General features: G+C 39.6%; 1 protein-coding gene across 1 annotated transcript; it reads left to right on the forward strand.

The window, feature by feature from the left end:
- On the forward strand, positions 1-15,295 carry LOC111238530 (serine/threonine-protein kinase N2-like). The gene is made up of 19 exons (XM_022768097.1): positions 1-163; positions 2,113-2,264; positions 3,375-3,588; positions 5,218-5,346; positions 6,418-6,527; positions 10,164-10,307; positions 10,731-10,806; positions 10,939-11,131; positions 11,547-11,682; positions 12,459-12,511; positions 12,659-12,716; positions 12,803-12,894; positions 13,130-13,306; positions 13,479-13,541; positions 13,633-13,709; positions 14,195-14,337; positions 14,445-14,552; positions 14,802-14,882; positions 15,056-15,295. The coding sequence occupies exons 1-19, from the start codon at positions 1-3 to the stop codon at positions 15,257-15,259; spliced, it is 2,373 nt and encodes a 790-aa protein (XP_022623818.1). The 3' UTR covers positions 15,260-15,295.
- The last annotated feature ends 3,948 nt before the right edge of the window (positions 15,296-19,243 follow it).

The following is a 19,243-nucleotide window of genomic DNA, read 5'->3' on the forward strand; positions in this document are numbered from 1 at the left end:
ATGTTGTCCACAGCTCAACAGATGCTGCAGGATAGCCGCTCCAAGATCGAGCTGATCCGACTGCAGATTATCAAAGTCACCCAGGCTGGCAGCAGCACCGGCGGCGGTGGTGGCGGTATTGGCAGTGATGATGGTGGCAACCATAACAGCTCCACTCATAGAGGTCAGAGTCCTACGCCATGACTTACTTACAATGATGCACTGGATGTGTGTGGTTATAAATAGAAATTGTCAGAATTTATTTATATTTTAGAAATGTACTTTCCCTGTGTAAGATTAGGAGAATGACCAGCCTCTGAGCTTCATCTAATGTGTCAATAAGTGGCATGAAATTATCTATTACAGCAATGAAATTCTGTCTGTCACCAGTAGCAACTGCAACAATTGAACACAACCTTGATACTGTGTATGTCTTGTTGTTTACAGTCAGATTTTCTAAGTATAGAGTATAGAGAATGACTCAATAAACCAGGAATCTGTCAGAAACAAGAAGTGAAAACATAATAGATAACAACATGGTAGAATAATACAAATTAAATACCATTTTGGGGCCAGAACAGAAGTCATTTTAACCTTCACAGCTCTAATCGGTTATTGAACTGCTAGAAATGTAGTGGCTGGAAATTGCCTCAGAATCTGGCAGAGGAATCACTGAGTCACTGATATTGATAACCGCTTCTGTTGCTTCCTGGAAATTCTACATGTATGATACTACATGGTTATTTATATATTTATATATGTTTTTGCTATGTTGCAGGAAAAAAAAACTTGTTTCTCCCCTAAGATTGGCTTCTGTTTCCTTTGCGAACATTTTCAGTCTTTATCTTGTTTCTTTCCTGCTGATGTTAATCCAGATATGTGATTTGAAGATTTAATGTTTAATGAATGATTCAGTTTAATTAAAGGCACTAATGTAAGCCAGAGCTTTAATTTGAAATGCTGTAGCCATCTGCAAAAGTGCTCTATTTTAGTTGCAGTTAAACTTTGATGATGATGATGTTTCAGAAGCATTTCCTGTGAACAAGTAGAGCATTTTTTTGTTTTTTGGTTTTTTTTGTTGAAAAAAGGTCAAGTTCAGAGACACTTAGTAACAGACATTTCAGTTCACTTCAGCTCAGAAATATCAGTGCTGGTATCAAGACCCATATTGGTTGAGCCGTGCTTCCTGCCAACTGTCATCTTTGTGGTTGTTATTTGTATAATCCAGAAAATGAAACCACTCTGGCAGCATTAATAGAGACAGAGAGTGAATGTGACGTTTAATTCTAAACTGGGGATGTGTGCCCGCTTTAATAAATGATTCCAGGCCTGAAAATAAGAGTATGAAATACGAGACAAGTAACTCTACACCTTGTTTCCTCGGCTTGTGTTTCCTGTCCCTGACTCTTGACCTCCTTTCCTCTCATTGATTCCTTAACATGTTGTGAACCATGGAAGGCAGTTTACTTCACTGTTCATCCAGGTATCAGCTAAATGTAAAAACGCTCTTGCTGCTTTGTGCACAGTTTTCATCATCGTTACGTAGAGATGAAATAACTGCTATTTTTTCCCCCACACAGTGCGGCATGGTTGTAACGTTTCACACCCTATAAGCATATGCAGGACTTGATCAAAAATATTTAGAAATTAGGCACAAAATTAATAATTCCCCCTATTTCCCATGCAAACATACAAGATACACAAACCAAATAACCAGATTTACTTTTCAGAAAATGTCGTTTGATGCAGATTCCCCTGCAGTTCTGTCTTTGAGGGAATCATTCAAGCTCCTCTGAAAATTAAATGATGACACGGATAAAAATATTAAAACTACACATTCATAAGTTAATATCACCAAAGCCCCAAACAGCAAGAGAAAAAGTGTGTATTCTTTCAGCCTTTTCGAGCCTTCATACATTTCAGATAAGTGTCAGCTAAATGCCACAAACACAAAATATGTCATGGTAAGAGCTTTGCCTGGAGCAATGAGACGTTTTAGAGAACAGAGCTTTATAAGTATTGATTGCAGGAATAAAAAGAGTTTCAGTGAGGAATCTATGAAGATGTGTCGCTCATCTGAAATGAATTCCTTCTCTCTCTCTCTCTCTCTAACTCTTCCTCTTTTCCTCTCAGGGATCTCTCCGGTCGCCGTCGGTCCCGCGGAGGCTCATTTCGCAGAGCTGCAGCACTTCATGCAGAGAGAGACAGATGCATCGGTGCTGGCCAAAGATGTGGTGAAGCAGCTGGAAGGGATCTCATCGCTGGACCAGAAGGCACTGGCTGAAGTAGGACTCTTGACTCATTTTGTTTTAAAGTAGCTCGACTTCAGCGAACTAGAATGTGCAATCTTAACATGGGGAAACAGAAAATATGACGATTTCATCTTACTTTAAAAAGACCTAGGAAACCGATTGTGTTGTCAAAACTAAGTAAATATAACTATTAGTTTTAAGTTATGTTGACTTTATATCCACTTGTTAAATTTACTTAACAATTTATTAGTGTTTACTTCATTTTATGAGGCTGTTCCAACTTAAATGTGGCAACTAAAGTTAACTTGCTCTTTTTAAGTGCAGGTGCGTAAAAGTATGGTTAATTACTGTCACCATTTGGAATTTGGAAAATTGTAACTCCATCTCATTTCACCACTGACCTGTATTGAGCTATAGAGAAAGATGTCCACCTGATACTCAGTATTTTAAATGTGGCTCATTTCCTTCTCAAAACATTTGACGTATTTAGGATTTTTCATAATAAATGAATTATTGTCAGGGTGGAAAAGCCTTTGAAACAGCCTTTAGTTAATTAAAACCCTCCAATGAAACCAGACTCATGGTCAGCAATCTGTCTTTGCCCCTTACAAATCATGTCATGTAAACTTAACACAGTATTACTGCTGGTTATTCTTCAGTGCATCCTGTTGGTTTGCAGAATATGAAAGTCATTTTGCAGGCTCTCTCTGCACTTGCTTTAGGTGTTTGTTATTTTTTAAGCATCATTTTTACGTATTAATGTAGTTTAAATTTGGCAAAAATGATTGAAGACATTCACTGGGATAGATTAAACAACTCCAGCAGGTTTCAAGAGTTACCATCTGATTTTTATGTCACATAGAAATGAAAGAAAGACAGTAATATACATCCAACAAAACAATAATGGTAGGCCTTTAAGTGTTAAAATGAAAACATAAAATATGCAATATTCATGTTGGGTTTTCGATCCTGTTTAGTTTTGGTCATTAGATAAAATTTCATAATTAATAAAAGCACAAAAATAAAAGCGAAGAACAATCCTAGTTAAAGCCTAAAGTTTGGAAAACAAAGTGGAGTGGCTCAAACCGTATCCCAAAATACCAAAGACCAAATATAACAGCACAGTGTTTATCTTCCCGTCAGGCTCAGTCCCGGGTGCAGGAATCCTCCCAGAAGCTGGATCTTCTGCGGCTGGCCCTTGAGAGATGCCTGAAGGAAAAGAACCAGGAGCCTCTACAGCAGCCTGCAGGGGGGGTCGACCCTTCAGAGGGAACCCCGTCTCCCCAAAACTCTGGACCTGGATGTCCCCTGTCCACCTCCACGTCCATCTTCTCTATCAGACCGGCCTCCTTAACTGGTATTGACACAGACTCGGCTGGAAGTGTTTTTATACGTGTGTAGAAATGAATTTTTCTACACGAATAATTTTCAGACACTTAAATGTTTAAACACGTGTGTCTGTATGAGAAAGAGGGCGACACTAATACTCAAATATATTCAGGTTGTCTCTCATATTCAGCCGGTTTGAAATATTTAGGTCAGGGATTCTGCACAGTGTAACGCTTCATTTTATCTCCTTGATACTTTCCTGGAAAGAACTGTGCAGTGTGGTACTAATTACACAGGAATTAGAAATTTCCTGGAAAAAAAACAGCTCCATTTAAACCCAAATAAATATTAATTCATTATTAATTTATAATAGAAACTTCATTCTCTATCTATGCTGCATTGTATGTTTTGCTGAAGGCAGATTTCAAATTAACATGTTAACAAAAATCTATTAATTAGTTAATGACTCAATAAATAGATTGATATGCCATTAAATTCACCAAAAAATAATATTAAAGATAAATACAGACATTAATTAAGTAATAGAATGTGACGTAAACTTATATTACTGTTTTAATTTGCTTCTGTATTTATTTACTTTCCCATTTAAATTCCTGTTTAAATTTTTTATTTACTTATTTATTATTTATTTATCTATCCATTTACAATTTCTCCTTTGCATTTCCCCTCTAATTATTTCCTGCTATCTTACTTATTTCTGTATTTTCTTTTTACATTTCTTTATGCATTTCTGCTTTATTATGCAAATGAGTGTCATTGTCATTGTGTCAACTTTTTGCCTGTTGGCCTTCAGTTAATTGGAATTGATTAATTGGGAGTGTGCTAATTGAATAGTGTCTCCATTTTCCATATAATTAGTACCAAATAAAATTGTTCGTCCTGGGAAAACTTCAAAGAAAATTTGCAGGAAAAATTAAGAAAATATGGATTTATTAAAACCACTTTATCTGGTTCTGTAATTTTCTAAAACACTAGCATAATGTTATTTTTTGTTCATTTTCTATCTAATATGCAGATGTTGTCATTGGTATCATGGACGCCCAGTGTTTAAACATGATCTACCATACGCTGACCTCTGGCAGTGGATAATCAGGGCATGTAATCTGTTGGTTTTGGACAGTTCGGTTGTAAGCCAGTCTCTCTCCGCATGAGGCGGAAAAAGACACACACACACACACAAAAAAAAAAAAAGGCCTTTTGATGATGTAATGAGGAGACAAATCCTGGAGTTGCTCTGTTGGCAGCGAGTACTGAGCACGAGTGTCAGGGCGGGTGAAAACACTGTTGATGCTACAGTGAAGTGAAGAAATTGAGGTGAACGCTCAGTGTGCAGCTCTGATTAAAGGCTTGACTCAGAGAGATTTATTCATGCCGACAAATGAAAGGTTTTATTTTGAAATGCTGCATTCACTTTGGTCAGCTGTCTCGACTGAGATTCATTACTCAGAACTAGAAACACGCTCGGTTGACCTATTACATTACGGGTTGAAGTATTTAGTAAGAACAGAGCACAAAATCACTGCCAATTTGTGGGCAGTTACTTTTACACTTGATCGCAACATTTATTTAATCTAGTCGATGTTCTTGTCGTAAATTCTGTGGAAAAAATAAATTTTCTTTTTTCTTTTTTTTAAAGGCAAACTTGAAGTCAGGCTTCTTGGATGTGAGGATTTACTGAAACCTCAGACAAACCCAGAGCAGGAAAACGTTGCCAGTCCCACTGAGGACGGTTCACCTGCTGCTCCCCGGACGGACGGACCTTCTGGTAAGTGGACGTTTGTAGTTTTCAAAGCATGTCGTTTTTGGTTTTTGTAGTTTTGGTTTCACATTTTACTGCTTTGCCCACAACAGTTCAGCTTGTTTCTCAGCTGCGTTTCCTAATGAAGATACTGAAATATTGATCATTTAAGTACAAATAAATTCCTGCAGAACATATGCAACACTTCACTATCTTACAGGTCTGTCTTTTCTGAATCATTTCTTCCGCAGCATGCTAGAAAGAATTATGTATTTTAGAATTGAAGAAAATAGACAATTTGTTCCAATTAGTACATTTCCAGTTAATTAATTCCAATTAATTGCTAGCATGAGTGTTTCTGTCAGCGCACAGCAGTGGAACTGAACATGCAAAAAATCTGAAACCATACAATACAACAAATATGGAGCGGTATGTTTTCTAATAAATACATGAATATAAATTATTTGGCGCATAAAATAAAGTGTGACAAAAAAACAGAACAATTAATAAAGTAGTAACGTACTAAAATGCAAACAGTTGTAGGGTCATGATGTATAAACATATATATATATATATACAACAAATTACAAGCAGGTTTAGACGAGTGTGAAAGTTTCTGACCTTGTGAATAAAAGTGTGATGAAATACGTTTAACTCAAGGCTGATCCCAGAGCTCTCAGTCGCATCTTATGGTCTTCACTCTGACTGCTCAGTTGCATGTTATTTTGTTGATTCGTTTACAGTTGTTACTTACAAAAATTAAATTGTTGTAAAGTATGAAATACTCATATAAAGGTTAATCTAATATCACTGTCCATGTGCTTATTGCATTTTATTACATTACGTCCTCTGCTAAGGATATTAGAAGGAGACTATGTCATGTCAAAAGTCATTTGCTAAATGGCATGACATTTACTGGCTATTTCCTTAAACCTGAACAAAGACAAATGATAAACAAGAATGAACTTCCTCGGAACCGGCTCCCATTAAAATGATGATGGTTTATATTTAGCTGATGGTCTTAGTAAGGTGTATTACCATGAAAACGGATCGTAAAGTCATTAAAGTGTCGAGTTTTTATCACTTTCTGTCTCGCAGCAGAGGTCGGTGCGGCGCTCCGGCTGGACGGCAGACTGGTCGGCCGGACACGGTGGGCAGCCGTCAGCAGACTGAGCTGGGATCAGACGTTCTGCATCCAGCTGGAGCGGGTGAGTCCGGTCACAGACACGCGGTCACATGCTGCACACTGGTACTTTTACTGTAATCCTGCTGACAACAAACAGATAAAGAGACAATACTTAGGCAGATGTTTGGGGTATTTGTACTTCAGTATTTCCATTTTCTGAGACTTAATACTTTTACTTAACTGCTATAGTTACTAGTTAATTTCATCAGGTTTTACTTTTCTTGTAAAGGTCTTTGTTACTTCCTAAAAGAAAAGTGTTATATAGTGCTAAAGTTGTTATTATTATTATTATTATTATCATTATAAATGTAAATTGGTTTCAGGCCTTAATGTGCACAGTTCATCCCAAGTATCTATCTATTTATCTATCTATCTGAAGCTTTATTCTTGACCTTTGGGAACAGGATTCATAACAAAACAGTCTAAGCTTAGAGGTCCACTTATTAACTTTTCAGAACTTTCAACAAACACATAATTTCTGACACCAGAAAACAAGAGCATCTGCTACCAGGATGTGAAAAACTAACTAAACTAACCACAGACAGAAGGCACTGAACGAGCTGGATAACTAAACAGCTACTCACGAGACAGACTGGAGGAGGGAGCTCGGCTCTGGCGTCTCCGAGACTCAGCAATCAGGATGTGGAACAACAGTGCATGTGTAATGAGCTTGGCAGGCGAGGCAAAAAGATGAGGCTGATCAATAAAAGCGAACGGTCGGGCCATCGGTCCGTGTGGGTTGCATTTCTGCCAGCTTGCACTGTTGTGGGGAACGCCCGGGGCGGCCCCCTAGATCGAGCGGCTCCGGACAGTGGATTGTGACTCACAGTCTTCCTCAGGTGTCACGAAGAAAAAGACGCTGAGATGGATTTGAAACACGTGAACTTATTGTAAACGGACCTTATTCAGTTACATGTCATATTTTTTTTTTTGTTTTATTGACAAACGACTCTGTAACTGGAGTTGACGAGGGTGTTTCTGTTGTAGCGCAGTCAGGCTTTCATCGCACGCCAGGTGCTACGTGATCTGGCTCCGGCTGGGTCACCTGGGGATGCAGTACAGCCAGTCAGTTAGCTCTGGGGGCCAGTTTCACAGAGACATCTCAGACTGGTCTGTAGTGGCGGTCCAGTCTTAATTTAGATTTTTTTTTTACTGTTACACAATTTACCCAGAATTCATTGGATATCCCCAGTATAGTCTACAACTAAACTGCTTTGTACAGCCGATGAAGTCTGACTATTTGCTTCTATCTAAGCCACAGTCAAAGTGGCAGGTAAGGCAGTTTTCCCAATCCTGCTATAAATGCATTCACATGAAAGAGGCAGAGTTTCTTAATTACAAGTCAATCACATGGACGTGACTGGAGCACTTCATGTAAGCTGAGATGAATCTAACGTTAAAGTGAGCCTGCTTTCTACAAAAACCCGAGTTAATGAATGAAAAATGTCTGAAAAATCATCTTTTAATTGTTGCCGATCGACACGTTTGAACCAGTTGTTTTGCTCATGTTGCATGTTTGTGATGTGGAAAGTGAAAAACAATAGTTCCACCACAGATTCCTCATCTGATTTCCCATCATTTAAACACCCTTCACCGCAGGCCCGCTTCCAGTATTCGTGAGTCATTTCTCGTGATCATTCTGATCCACGCCGCCCACGTTCGAGCCGTTTTTCCTGTGCATTCGCCTCCCTCGCGCTCATCCTGTTTCAACCTGAAATGAGTGGAATAACAGAGACAAGGCTCCATCCATTTACTGTTCCCTTCCCATATGGCAGTCCTGGCAGGTTAAAGAAAACAAGATGGAGGGCAGTATGTTCTCCTTGTATGATGAATGTACAGGGCTCTGCCTCTGTGACATTGGTGCAGATTCAAACAGCATCAGCAGCTTATAGGCTGTAGTAACACTGCTGACACACATAATACAACAACCCCAGGACCTTATGGATTATACAAGGGCACCGTGCAGGACAGACAGGAACTGGAAACACATGGACAAGAGTCACAGTTAAAGACCAGGCCTTGCTCTAACAAGGTGGTTTCTGCTCGGAGAGTAAAAGAGACAATAGAGTCATTAGTTTTTCCTTTTTTTTTTGCCCTTTGAAAGAAAACAAAAATGTATTAATGTTAGCGCAAAAATCACTTTGAGGAACTTTACTTGAGTATTTCCAGTTTCCAGTTTCCAGTTTGTTACTTTATACTTTCACCTCACTTTTTTCTTTTTTTACTCCGCACTGTTTGCTCTACAGTTATTAGAGTTACTAGTTACTGCACTTATATTTGAACATTTTACATATAAAGTAGTTAAAAGTAGTTCTACCTTTAGGAGTTACTACATTAAGATCATATTTATATACAGAATATACAGAATATAATGCTTTAATGCAGTCAGGATGTAAAACTCTGGATGGTAAAAACCCTTTGATTTTTTACGTCAAGATTCAAATATTACCTCGTCTGAAATGTCGTCTCTGGCAATGTTAAGGAGAGTGACACGCCTCCTCCCTCCACCCAGTTTGATGCAAATCGGTTCAGTAGTTTTAGTGTAATCCAGCTGACAACAAACTAGTACCACAGTACACATTTGAAATACTTTTACTCCTTGTTTCAGAAGGACACTTACTTAACTGCTGTAGTTACTACTGTAGTTTCTTTGCAAATTACATACAAAACATAAACAGAGCTCATGAAAGATAATTTCTTTATTTCTTATATATTAAACTACCCACCAGTGTTTCCAGTCAGAGCTGCAGCTTTTCAATAATGAGAATTTGCTGCTTTTCCTTCTCTTGATTTGAATAATTTTGAGGTTTGGACTATTGGTTTGACAAGGGGAGGTCGTCACTTTGGGCTCTGAGTAATTGTTACGACATTTCTCACTATTATCTGAATTTTTACAAATAAAAACAATCATCTGATTGATCAGGAAAAGTTTAAATCCAAGATAAAAATGCAGTTCTATATAAAATACATTTAAAATGAGCTGCAAACAAGTACATTTTTACATTTAAATAACATTGTCAATACAGAACTTTTACTTGTAATGGAGTCTCTCTTTTTTACAATGTGGTGTTAATAGTACTTTTGCTTCAGTAAAAGATCTGAGTACTTCTTCCACCACTAGAGGGAGCTGCTGTGCGGCGTGTTGTGCCCTCCTAGCCAGTCATCTGAAGCAGCTACTGTTTAATAGTCCTATGTACCCTTGTTGTTTGTTATTGTTGTTGTTGTAGTTCCATGTCAGACCAGCAGGTGTCTCCCTCATACCTGCAGATAAACATCCAACTCAGGATCTGACTCATTCTGTTGTCAGAGCAGCAGCTGAACTGGAAGTTTACAGAGAGGGAAGTAAAAGTCTGATTTCAGTGATTTCACTTATTCACATCGAGCTTTGTTTTGATCATGGGAACCTCAAGACGGAGACGATCCTGAGCGCCAATAAAACAGAGAGTTTGTTCATACCGAAGAAAAGATGCAAGATACGCATCACTCTTAAGAAGTGAGCTGTATTTATTGAGTTTATATGAATTGTTGTTTGTCTGAACATGACCTTCAAAACGACAAACGAAATGTCCACTTCACAAGCACAGGTTGAGTCACGTTTGTCCGTTACTGTCTGTGTTCGCTAACGGCGTGCTGCCTGATGTCCAACTTTCCTCTTTAGTCTCGAGAGCTGGAGGTGTGTGTCTTCTGGCGGGACCGGCGGGCGATGTGTGCCGTCAAGTTCCTGCGCCTGGAGGAGACGATGGACAACCCTAACCACAACCAGGGGTTCAGCCTGGAGCCTCAGGGCCTCCTCCACGCCCAGGTGCACACAGCGAACCTGCCTGGTCTGGTGTAGCAGACGTCCTCTAAAGTCTGGTCAGGCTTCTGTAATGAGGAATAACTTATTAGTCACACCACAGGACTTGCTGTCATGCCATGAAGGGTTATCTAATCTTCAGCTATTGTTTCATATCCTCTACTTGTCATATTGACCAGAAGCTATTTGGATAAATGATATTGAAATATAACAAAACCTACTTTTGTTTCTCTTTCTTTCATATAATCTTTAATGTTTCAGTCAGTGTCACATTCAAATGTTCTTTTATGACTCTGTTTCTACTGGTATTTTTGAATCACACCTTCATACACGTGGAACCTTTAATACATTTTAAATATAAAATTCTCAGTAATTGTTAATCTGACCATAAACACAAGGACAAAAATCTGCTGTTGTGGTTTTTTACAGCTTCGATTCATTGACGCTGTTGTCGAGCGGCAGCCGAGACTGAGACGTCAGCGATGTATTTTCACTAAAGAGAGAGGTACAGATGAGCAACCTGCAGAATCTCATTTGTGTTTCTGTCTCTGCAGCGTATCTCGAAAACATGTCACTATTTCAATTCTTATTTCTAATTTTGTTTATGTGTGATTTTTTAAAAAAATGTATTTTACAGGTAAGAACTTCCTCAGAGCCGCCCAGATGAACATGAATTTTGCCACGTGGGGTCACCTGATGATGAGCATCCTCCCTCGCTACAGCTCCTTCACCACGTTCAGCTCGTCCCTCTGTACGACCCCCGACCTGGTGGCCGACAACAGCCCACGTCCCACTGAGAAGGAGCCTCAAATCACCACTCCACTGCCAGGGTCAGACATAATCATTTTTATTTATAGAGCGTCAAATCACACCAGAGGGCCGTGCTGTTTACAGTGTTATTTACAGACACACAACATTCCCCCGTAATTGTAAAATACAAATAATTGTTAAATATTAAACTAGTTGTTTCCAACTTATTTGGTTTTTTTTACACAAAAAACAGTTAAAGCAACATTTCAAATGTCTATCAATTGTCAGCATTTCCACCAATAAGACATTTCTCCTCTAAACACTAAACATGATTTAATTTAAATAACTGAGTCTGAAATCTTTTGAACTTTTGGAAAAGCCCGACACACTTTTACCTGTATTAAAGTATTTCTTATACTGATAGTACAGTAACTTTTACCTAAGTGAAGAATCTGAATACTTCATACTCCGCCACTGGTCTTTGTGTCTCTGCAGTGAAGCTCCTGTAATCAGACTCAGCATCACTGAGGATCAGCCGTCCCCCACCAGCATCAACCAGGGAGGCAACAGCCCCACCATCATCACCACAGAACACAAAACCTCATCTGTACCTGCACTGCAAGAAAAACTGGTAAATGATGATTAATAAACCTGATATTAAAGATATTTCAGTAGATTTAATTTTCTCTTTACTTTTACACTTTTATCCAAAGTGACTTTTAAACAGTGAAACGGAAGCAAAAGCCTAAATTCTTTGATTATAACCAGTGTAAACCAGCAGCTCTGTGAGGCTGCACCAGGAGCTAAATGCTAATGTCTCTGCTAGCATGGCTAAAAGCGTAGGTGGGTAACACTATTCTTTAAGATGAGCAGCATACACACATTTAATAAATGATTTAAAACACACTTTTGTAGCTGTAAGTAGATATAAGGATATTTTAAGTGTTTATTGTTTATTCATTAATTTCTCAATAATTATCCAAATAATAATCCACTTATGTTAACAAACACATTAATAAACACCTGTTTACATATTTTAGTGTGTTTTAAACCATTTTATTTTTTACCAGTTTATAAACATTAAATAGAAGAATTAAAATAAAGTGTTACCCATAAATGTTTCCTGTAGGTTTTTACTCTTGTGTCTTTAAGAACGTCATATTTGTGATACTTACATTTTATAATGTTACAGTTTAAAAGTTGAAAATGAGAGTTATTCTACTTGAGATGCTAAAACACAAAACACAAACCATATAGAGCTTCTCATCATCCGCTAGATTACATTAATGACGTATACAGGAACTACATTTAACTACATGCAAATTCAGCCTCTTGTGTGGGTTAGAAAAGAAATATAATATAATCATTAAAAGGTGTGAAATGATTAAACTTTGTGTCTGTTCGCAGTCGTCCATAAACAATACAGAGGGAAGTGAAGATCAGCCTGTATCTGCTCTAAAGTAAACACACACACACACACACACAGACACACACACACACACACACACACACACACACACATACACACACATAGACATTATCTCATATACTGTAAAAGTTAACAATGAAGCGTCTTTACTTCCTGTTTTCTTCTCGTTTTCTCTAAGGATGCACATGGAGGATTTCAAGTATATTTCAGTTCTGGGCAGAGGACACTTTGGGAAGGTAACAGTTAAAAAGTTTTTCATTGAGCTTGATCCAGACTCCTTCTCGTGTTTGTCCTCAGTCGGTCGTGAATGTTTTCTGCCCAGGTTCTGCTGGCGGAGTTTAAGAAGACGGGGAAACTGTACGCCATCAAGGCCTTGAAGAAAAGAGACATCGTGACTCGTGATGAAGTGGACAGGTGTGTGAAAGGACAGGGAAAGCTTTAAAGGGTCAGTTCATCCAAATTACAAAACCTGCAAACAGGTAACCAGAGCGACTGACCTCTGGTAACCGGGAAACCAAGACGAAAAGCGGTCGTCAAACATGCATTTATTTATAGGTTTTACCCAAATTACAAAACAGTGTTTGATATAAATCACTTCTGTCTGTCTGTGAAATATATAAAACACAGAGTAACTTGTGTTAATCTACAGTCTCATGAGTGAGAAGAGGATCTTTGAGATGATCAACGCGTCCAGACACCCGTTCCTGGTCAACCTCCACGGCTGTTTCCAGACCGGCGACCACGTCTGCTTCGTCATGGAGTATTTACCAGGCGGCGACCTCATGATCCACATCCACAACAACGTCTTCACAGAGGCCCAGACCAGGTCCGCATGTTTCACTGTTAGTGGACAGTATGTCTGTACTTTCGCGTGTTTATCCTGTAAGATCATAAGGTCACACTCTATAAACGACCTTTGTTTTCTTCTTTCCGCAGGTATTTAAGTGGCTCTGCGAGTCCTACAATCTAAAACCTGTTGTTGTTGTTGTTGTGTGCAGGTTTTATTCAGCGTGCGTCCTGCTGGGTTTAGAGTTCCTGCATCTGAATAAAATCATCTATCGGTAAGTGAGAGCGGTGTAAGTCACTGTGTCATGTAGCTGCAGACGTAGCGAAGCTTCCGGTCTCAGAGCGCACGCTTTGTGTTTTACACAGAGATCTGAAGCTGGACAACCTGCTGATGGATACAGACGGGTTTGTGAAAATCACAGACTTTGGACTTTGTAAAGAAGGTAATTTGATTTATCACACCGCACTCTTCCGCTCTCTCCTCCAAATACAGCGGATCAAGTCACCAGGGCCGGTTGTTTTATGTCGAGGGGTCACAGGAAATCATCCTCTTCTTTTCAAATGTACCTGAAATTTCCAGTTCCACCACTCAAGGGCAAATTTTATAGAGGAAAATGAAATAGAAAAACACAGACTTAATACAAACATAAAAATGAAGGCTTGTTAGAACAGTGAAGAATGAGGAGCGAGGCAAACACCAAACATGACGCTGACATGATTTATCAACACGGAGCCTCAAAGAAAAAGTCATTATCTCCATGTTGTACATTTATTTTTCTGTCACTCGGTGGCTCCTTGTCCAACCGGCCGGACTATTACAGAACCAAAACTATACTCAAGCTCTAAACCCCGGTTTCGTCTTCACTCCAGTTCCTGTGATGACTCCTCCGTCACGGCACGTCTAACAGCGTTGTCATTGTTCTGGCAGGGATGGGTCACGGAGACCGGACCTCGACTTTCTGTGGGACTCCCGAGTTTCTGGCCCCTGAGGTCCTGACAGACGACAACTACACCCGAGCGGTGGACTGGTGGGGGATGGGCGTCCTCATCTACGAGATGCTCGTGGGAGAGGTTTGTTTTTCTTTCATCAGTATTTCTGATTCGTTTTCTGTTCATATTCGAAGCTTTGAATGTTTGCGTGATGATAAACGATTGGCGTCTGTCTTCCCTCCCGCTAGTCTCCGTTCCCTGGTGAGGATGAGGAGGAGGTGTTCGACAGCATCGTCAACGATGACGTGCAGTATCCCGCCTCTCTTCCTCCTGACGCCGTCGCCATCATCCAGAAGGTAACGACCTCTGACCTCTGATACAATAATACATATATATAAATATGAAATAATACTGATGGTTGAAAAGGTTCAGCTTCAACAAGCTTAAAGATGTTTGATCTAACAGATACACTGCAGAAGAATTATAACTGGTTTTATTTATTAACTTTATTTATATTTATTTATTAACTAAGATCTGATTATATATATATTTATTAATGTGCAGTATTTGTCAATAATTAACTAACCTTCATGATCCATCTGCAGCTGCTGAAGAAGAATCCTCTGAAGAGGCTCGGAGCCGGAGAGAGAGACGCCAACGAGGTCAAAGGAGAGAAATTCTTTGAGGTAAATCATCAGTCGTCAAACATTTAACCCCCTGTGAAGGTTAGATCGTTAAAACCCTTGTCCACCACTACTGATTCAGCCCAGTGAGATATTGATTTGTTTTGATTAGTCATTGATTTAACCTGCCAAAAAAAAACCCATGGACACTGCGATAAACACTGTGGCTCCCGTAGACCATCGACTGGGAAGCTCTGCTGGCCAAGAAGGTGACGCCGCCCTTCCTGCCGTCGATCAGAGAGCCCGTGGATGTCAGCAACTTCGACAGCGAGTTCACTCGGCTCCAGCCGATCCTGTCCCCCCCCTGCAAACCCTTCAGCCTCTCCGCGGAGCAGCAGGAGGCCTTCGCCGACTTCGACTTCTGCGCCTTGCATGGATGAAAGACGAGCTGAAAAGACCAGGGAGGGAAACGACCAGCGGACAGGAAACGCTTGTTGAGAAAGTTTGTCCGTTTCTTTGGCAGGTAACCGCCATCTTCACCTACGTATCAGGCCCCTGTCAGCATGTCAGAACAGTGACTAACTACTTTATTTATCATTCTTTGGATACAAACATTAAAGGATGAGTCCTGCTTAACTTTTTACAGCTTTATAGTTAAATTAGTTCATTAATCAATTAGCATAAAATCAATCATTACAATCATTACAGACACAAATATGAGCATTTCCCTCCAATTCACTGTTTTGTATCATTTACATGAAAACTTTTTACAGCTGTTTTTTGTAATGACCATCAGATGTCACTTTATAGACTAAATTCATTTATTAATACGATAAAAACCCGAGCGGTTTCATACCCCTGTCATGTCTGTCTGGTAAATATGAAGCTCTATCCTCCTTGCAGTTCCAGCATCTTTACGATGATCCAAAATATCCAACAGGCCAAACGTCCCGATGTACGACAATATCAAATGTCGTTTATTTAATCAGTACAAGAACCTAATTGTAAAAAATGCTTCATGCAGTTACCTCAGCAGGAAAGCAAAAATAAGCATATTTCAAGATGTCAAACTATTCCTTTAAACAGAAAGTAAATGATTTAGTAGTTGGAGCCCTGCGTCATTTGACAGATTACAGGAAACAAAGTGAGAGATCTGAGCTCCGGGACCAATCGTTAGCTAATTAGCTATCAGTATTGATCAGCAGCCCTTCAAGCCCCTGACAGTGCAGTAGTGCATGATACATCCCTTCAGTAAAAACCTCATTTAACTGCCACTTGAAGAGAGTTTCCCCCCCTGGTCTTGAGACAGGATACTTGGTACGACCCCATGGCTGATTTCGCTGACTGTTGTCGCTTTCATCCAGTCGACGTGCGACTGTCGATCAAACCCCCCGGCAGCATCTTTATTCATTTACTTATTTATTTGTTTGTTTGTATTAACAGAGCAGAGACAGTGATTGTAGCCCTTTTATAGTCTGTGGAGAGTCAACACGGATATTTATGGGAGGGTGAGGAGGTGAAACTGCTCCACGAACGGACGAAACTCATTCGATGGAGGCAGATACAGGATGCTCGAGGACTTTGTGACACTATCACCTCTTCCTTCCACGTCTTTATTCCTCTTTGGAGTTTAGATTCTGCAGTCCTGGATCATCTGAATGTGCCGGCTAAATATCAGGAGGTTTACAAAAGACTGTGGAGTCAGTTTTAGAGCTTCGTAGCCTCTTGAAGCGCCCTGTGTGGTGGAGACCGACTCAGCTTGCTTCGTGGCCTTCGCTTATTATGTTTCTTTCTAATATTTATCCTCCGGAGGTGTACAGTATAGTATGTGCTGCCGTCTCTATGCATCACTGTGACAGGCTTCGCCCACTGCCTTGACCAAACAGATGAAACAAGCTAACCCAGTTTCCGGTTACACGTCTATTTTTAAAAGAAAAATCTTCAATATTTGTCAACTCATCCCCTCGTAGCGAAGACGCTCACATATCAGTCTCCTCCAGACCAGCTGTCAACAGTAGAAGTGCATGGCACCGTGGTGAACTTGCGCACTAGAAATCCTGTAATCGCTAGCGGTATAAAAAGAAGCCATATAGAAAATCTAATATAGCCATAATAGTAAGAAAATATCTGTATTTTGAATTTAGCAAATTGTATTCTGTGATAACTGAGCTCTAATGATGTCAGTGCAATAAGAGGAAGAGGAGGAGGAGGAGGAGGAGGAGGAGCGGCAGGGACGAAGCTGGAAGATGAACTAGCCGATTTTGTTGAAACACACAAAAAAAAAAAATCCCTAAATATTTCCTTTCCAGGGAACGTTTGGGCTCGACATCACATTCAGACACGGGACTTTAAGGAGTAACTTCAGGTTGATGCATTTATTCTAGAGTGAGTGAAACGTGAGCGAGCCAGTGACCTGGACGTTAATCTGAGACGAGCCTGATGGGAACAGAAGGGAAGATAGAGGAGTAGTAAGGGCCTTTGTGAACCTGCTGTGGGGCAAAAACAAGCTGCGTTCACCCTCCTGCGTGTGCGTGGTGTCCGTGCTGAGGTGAGATAAAGTCTGTGAAGCCTCTGCACTTCCCTGGTTTTCTGCATGAATTGGTCATAAAATCTGATCTGATCCTCATCTGAGTCACAAGTGTCGACAAACGCAGTGCGTCTAAGCCAAAAACACACAAACGGTTATGATCGTTGATGTCTGTATTGAACGCAGCCCTTCAACACTCACAGTGCTGGTGGGAAAAGTAAGTGAACCTTTGGATTTAATAAGTGGTCGTAAGTCTGAGCTTCTTTGTGACGCTGCTGATCGTCTGTGTTGTGTCTTTGTCTTCATTCATCATCTCCATTTGCAGACAGTTCGTCTGACTGTGGACTGATGACGATCTGGACTCTTCGAGACGACTCGTTAACACTTTCAGCTTCATACAAATCAACAATTCTTCTAAATTCTAATTCTAAGGAACTAATCTGGCTTCAGTGACTCGACTCCGACCTACACTGTGAATATTTGACTAATGTTTTCAATATGAACAAGAACAACACAATGATTTGTGTATTTTTAGTTTAAACAGATTGTGTTTGTTCATAATTGTAACTTAGATAAAGATCTGATCATATTTTAAAGCAGATTTATACATAAATGCAGATAATTCCTGAGGCTTCACTGACTGTGTCTCGCCGCTGTATTAGTCAGTAATTAATCACCATGGAGAAACAACATAAACTGAAATGATGAAGGCCTTTAAAACTAGATTTGAAATTGGAACGCTTAATTTTACAGGTCCTCTGTTTTTACAGCTGATTTCCTGGAAACTTTCCTCATAATTATCTGGAATTTATCTGTAAATTATAAATCCATTTCCAAGGAAATACTCTGCAATTTGGTGCCAATTAAAAGGGAAATGGAGAAAGTGTCAGTCGCTGCAGTTTTGAAGAATCCACTTGTCATGTTCAAGTTTTTGAAAAAACAAAGGAGATTATGCAGCAGGTCAGTGAAAATAGTTCATAAACTGACGTCAGTATCCGTCAGCGTTTCCTCGAAAGGCTAAGAAATAAATTTAACTTATTAGATGGAATTTCAATTTCAATTTTCAATTTGTAAGTTACACTTACAAATATATTTCTATCTAATTTCCACAGAGCAGACCAGTAAAATAAATTGACTCAATGTGGCACATTTTCTCTAATTAAGAATATTTGTCAGCCTTTGTAAGAAACTCTGACCGATACTGACGTCAGTTTATGAACTACTTTTCACTGACCTGCTGCACAAACTCCTATTTTCCTTCTTTAAAACTCTAATATAACAAGTGGACTCTTCATAACTGCAGCAACTGACACTTTCCTCATTTCTCTCATAATTAGCACCAAACTGCAGAGCTCGTTCCCTGTTATTAGATTCATAATTTACAGATAAGTACCGGCTCATTTTTTAGGAAATTATGCTGAAAGTTTCCAGGAAATTTAGCTGTAAAATAAAGAAGCTGTAAAATAAAGGGTCCAGTGGGTCTTGACTGTCAGAGCTGGGGGGTGTGGGGGTGGGGTGGGGGGGTATTAGTGGAGGAGGTGATCTGAAAGCCTTTTCGAATATGTAAAGAAGGCGTGTGTTCAAGCTGTAAGTTTCTCTTTTAACGAATTCGACCGCCGTCCCGAAACTGAAAGGTTTCACTCTCCGGAGAGACCAGTGTGTTCAGTCACGAGCGTCCGGCGTTGGTTTTAGCTGTTGTAGCACTTTATAAGTTTCTTGCTGCTGAGTATTACATGTTACTTGTGTGTCAGTATTGTATTTTTGTCTGTGGAGCGTCCTGACCAGGAATGTCAGTGTGTACGGATGTATTCTATAACAACATACATACTGTATATCATCAGTGTTTTAATGTACCCTTGTTGTCAATAAATACAAAAAGAACAAATACAGTTAAAAA

Source organism: Seriola dumerili, unplaced genomic scaffold (assembly GCF_002260705.1).
Source record: "Seriola dumerili isolate Sdu_G_001 unplaced genomic scaffold, Sdu_1.0 BDQW01001417.1, whole genome shotgun sequence".
NCBI classification, from domain to species: Eukaryota; Metazoa; Chordata; class Actinopteri; order Carangiformes; family Carangidae; genus Seriola; species Seriola dumerili.

Excerpts from the sequence above, each read along its gene's own strand:
- LOC111238530 (XM_022768097.1), top strand. The coding sequence starts at position 1 with ATGTTGTCCACAGCTCAACAGATGCTGCAGGATAGCCGCTCCAAGATC. Across the intron at positions 12,512-12,658 it reads CAGCCTGTATCTGCTCTAAA|GATGCACATGGAGGATTTCA; the intron begins GTAAACACACAC and ends GTTTTCTCTAAG. Across the intron at positions 12,895-13,129 it reads ACTCGTGATGAAGTGGACAG|TCTCATGAGTGAGAAGAGGA; the intron begins GTGTGTGAAAGG and ends GTTAATCTACAG.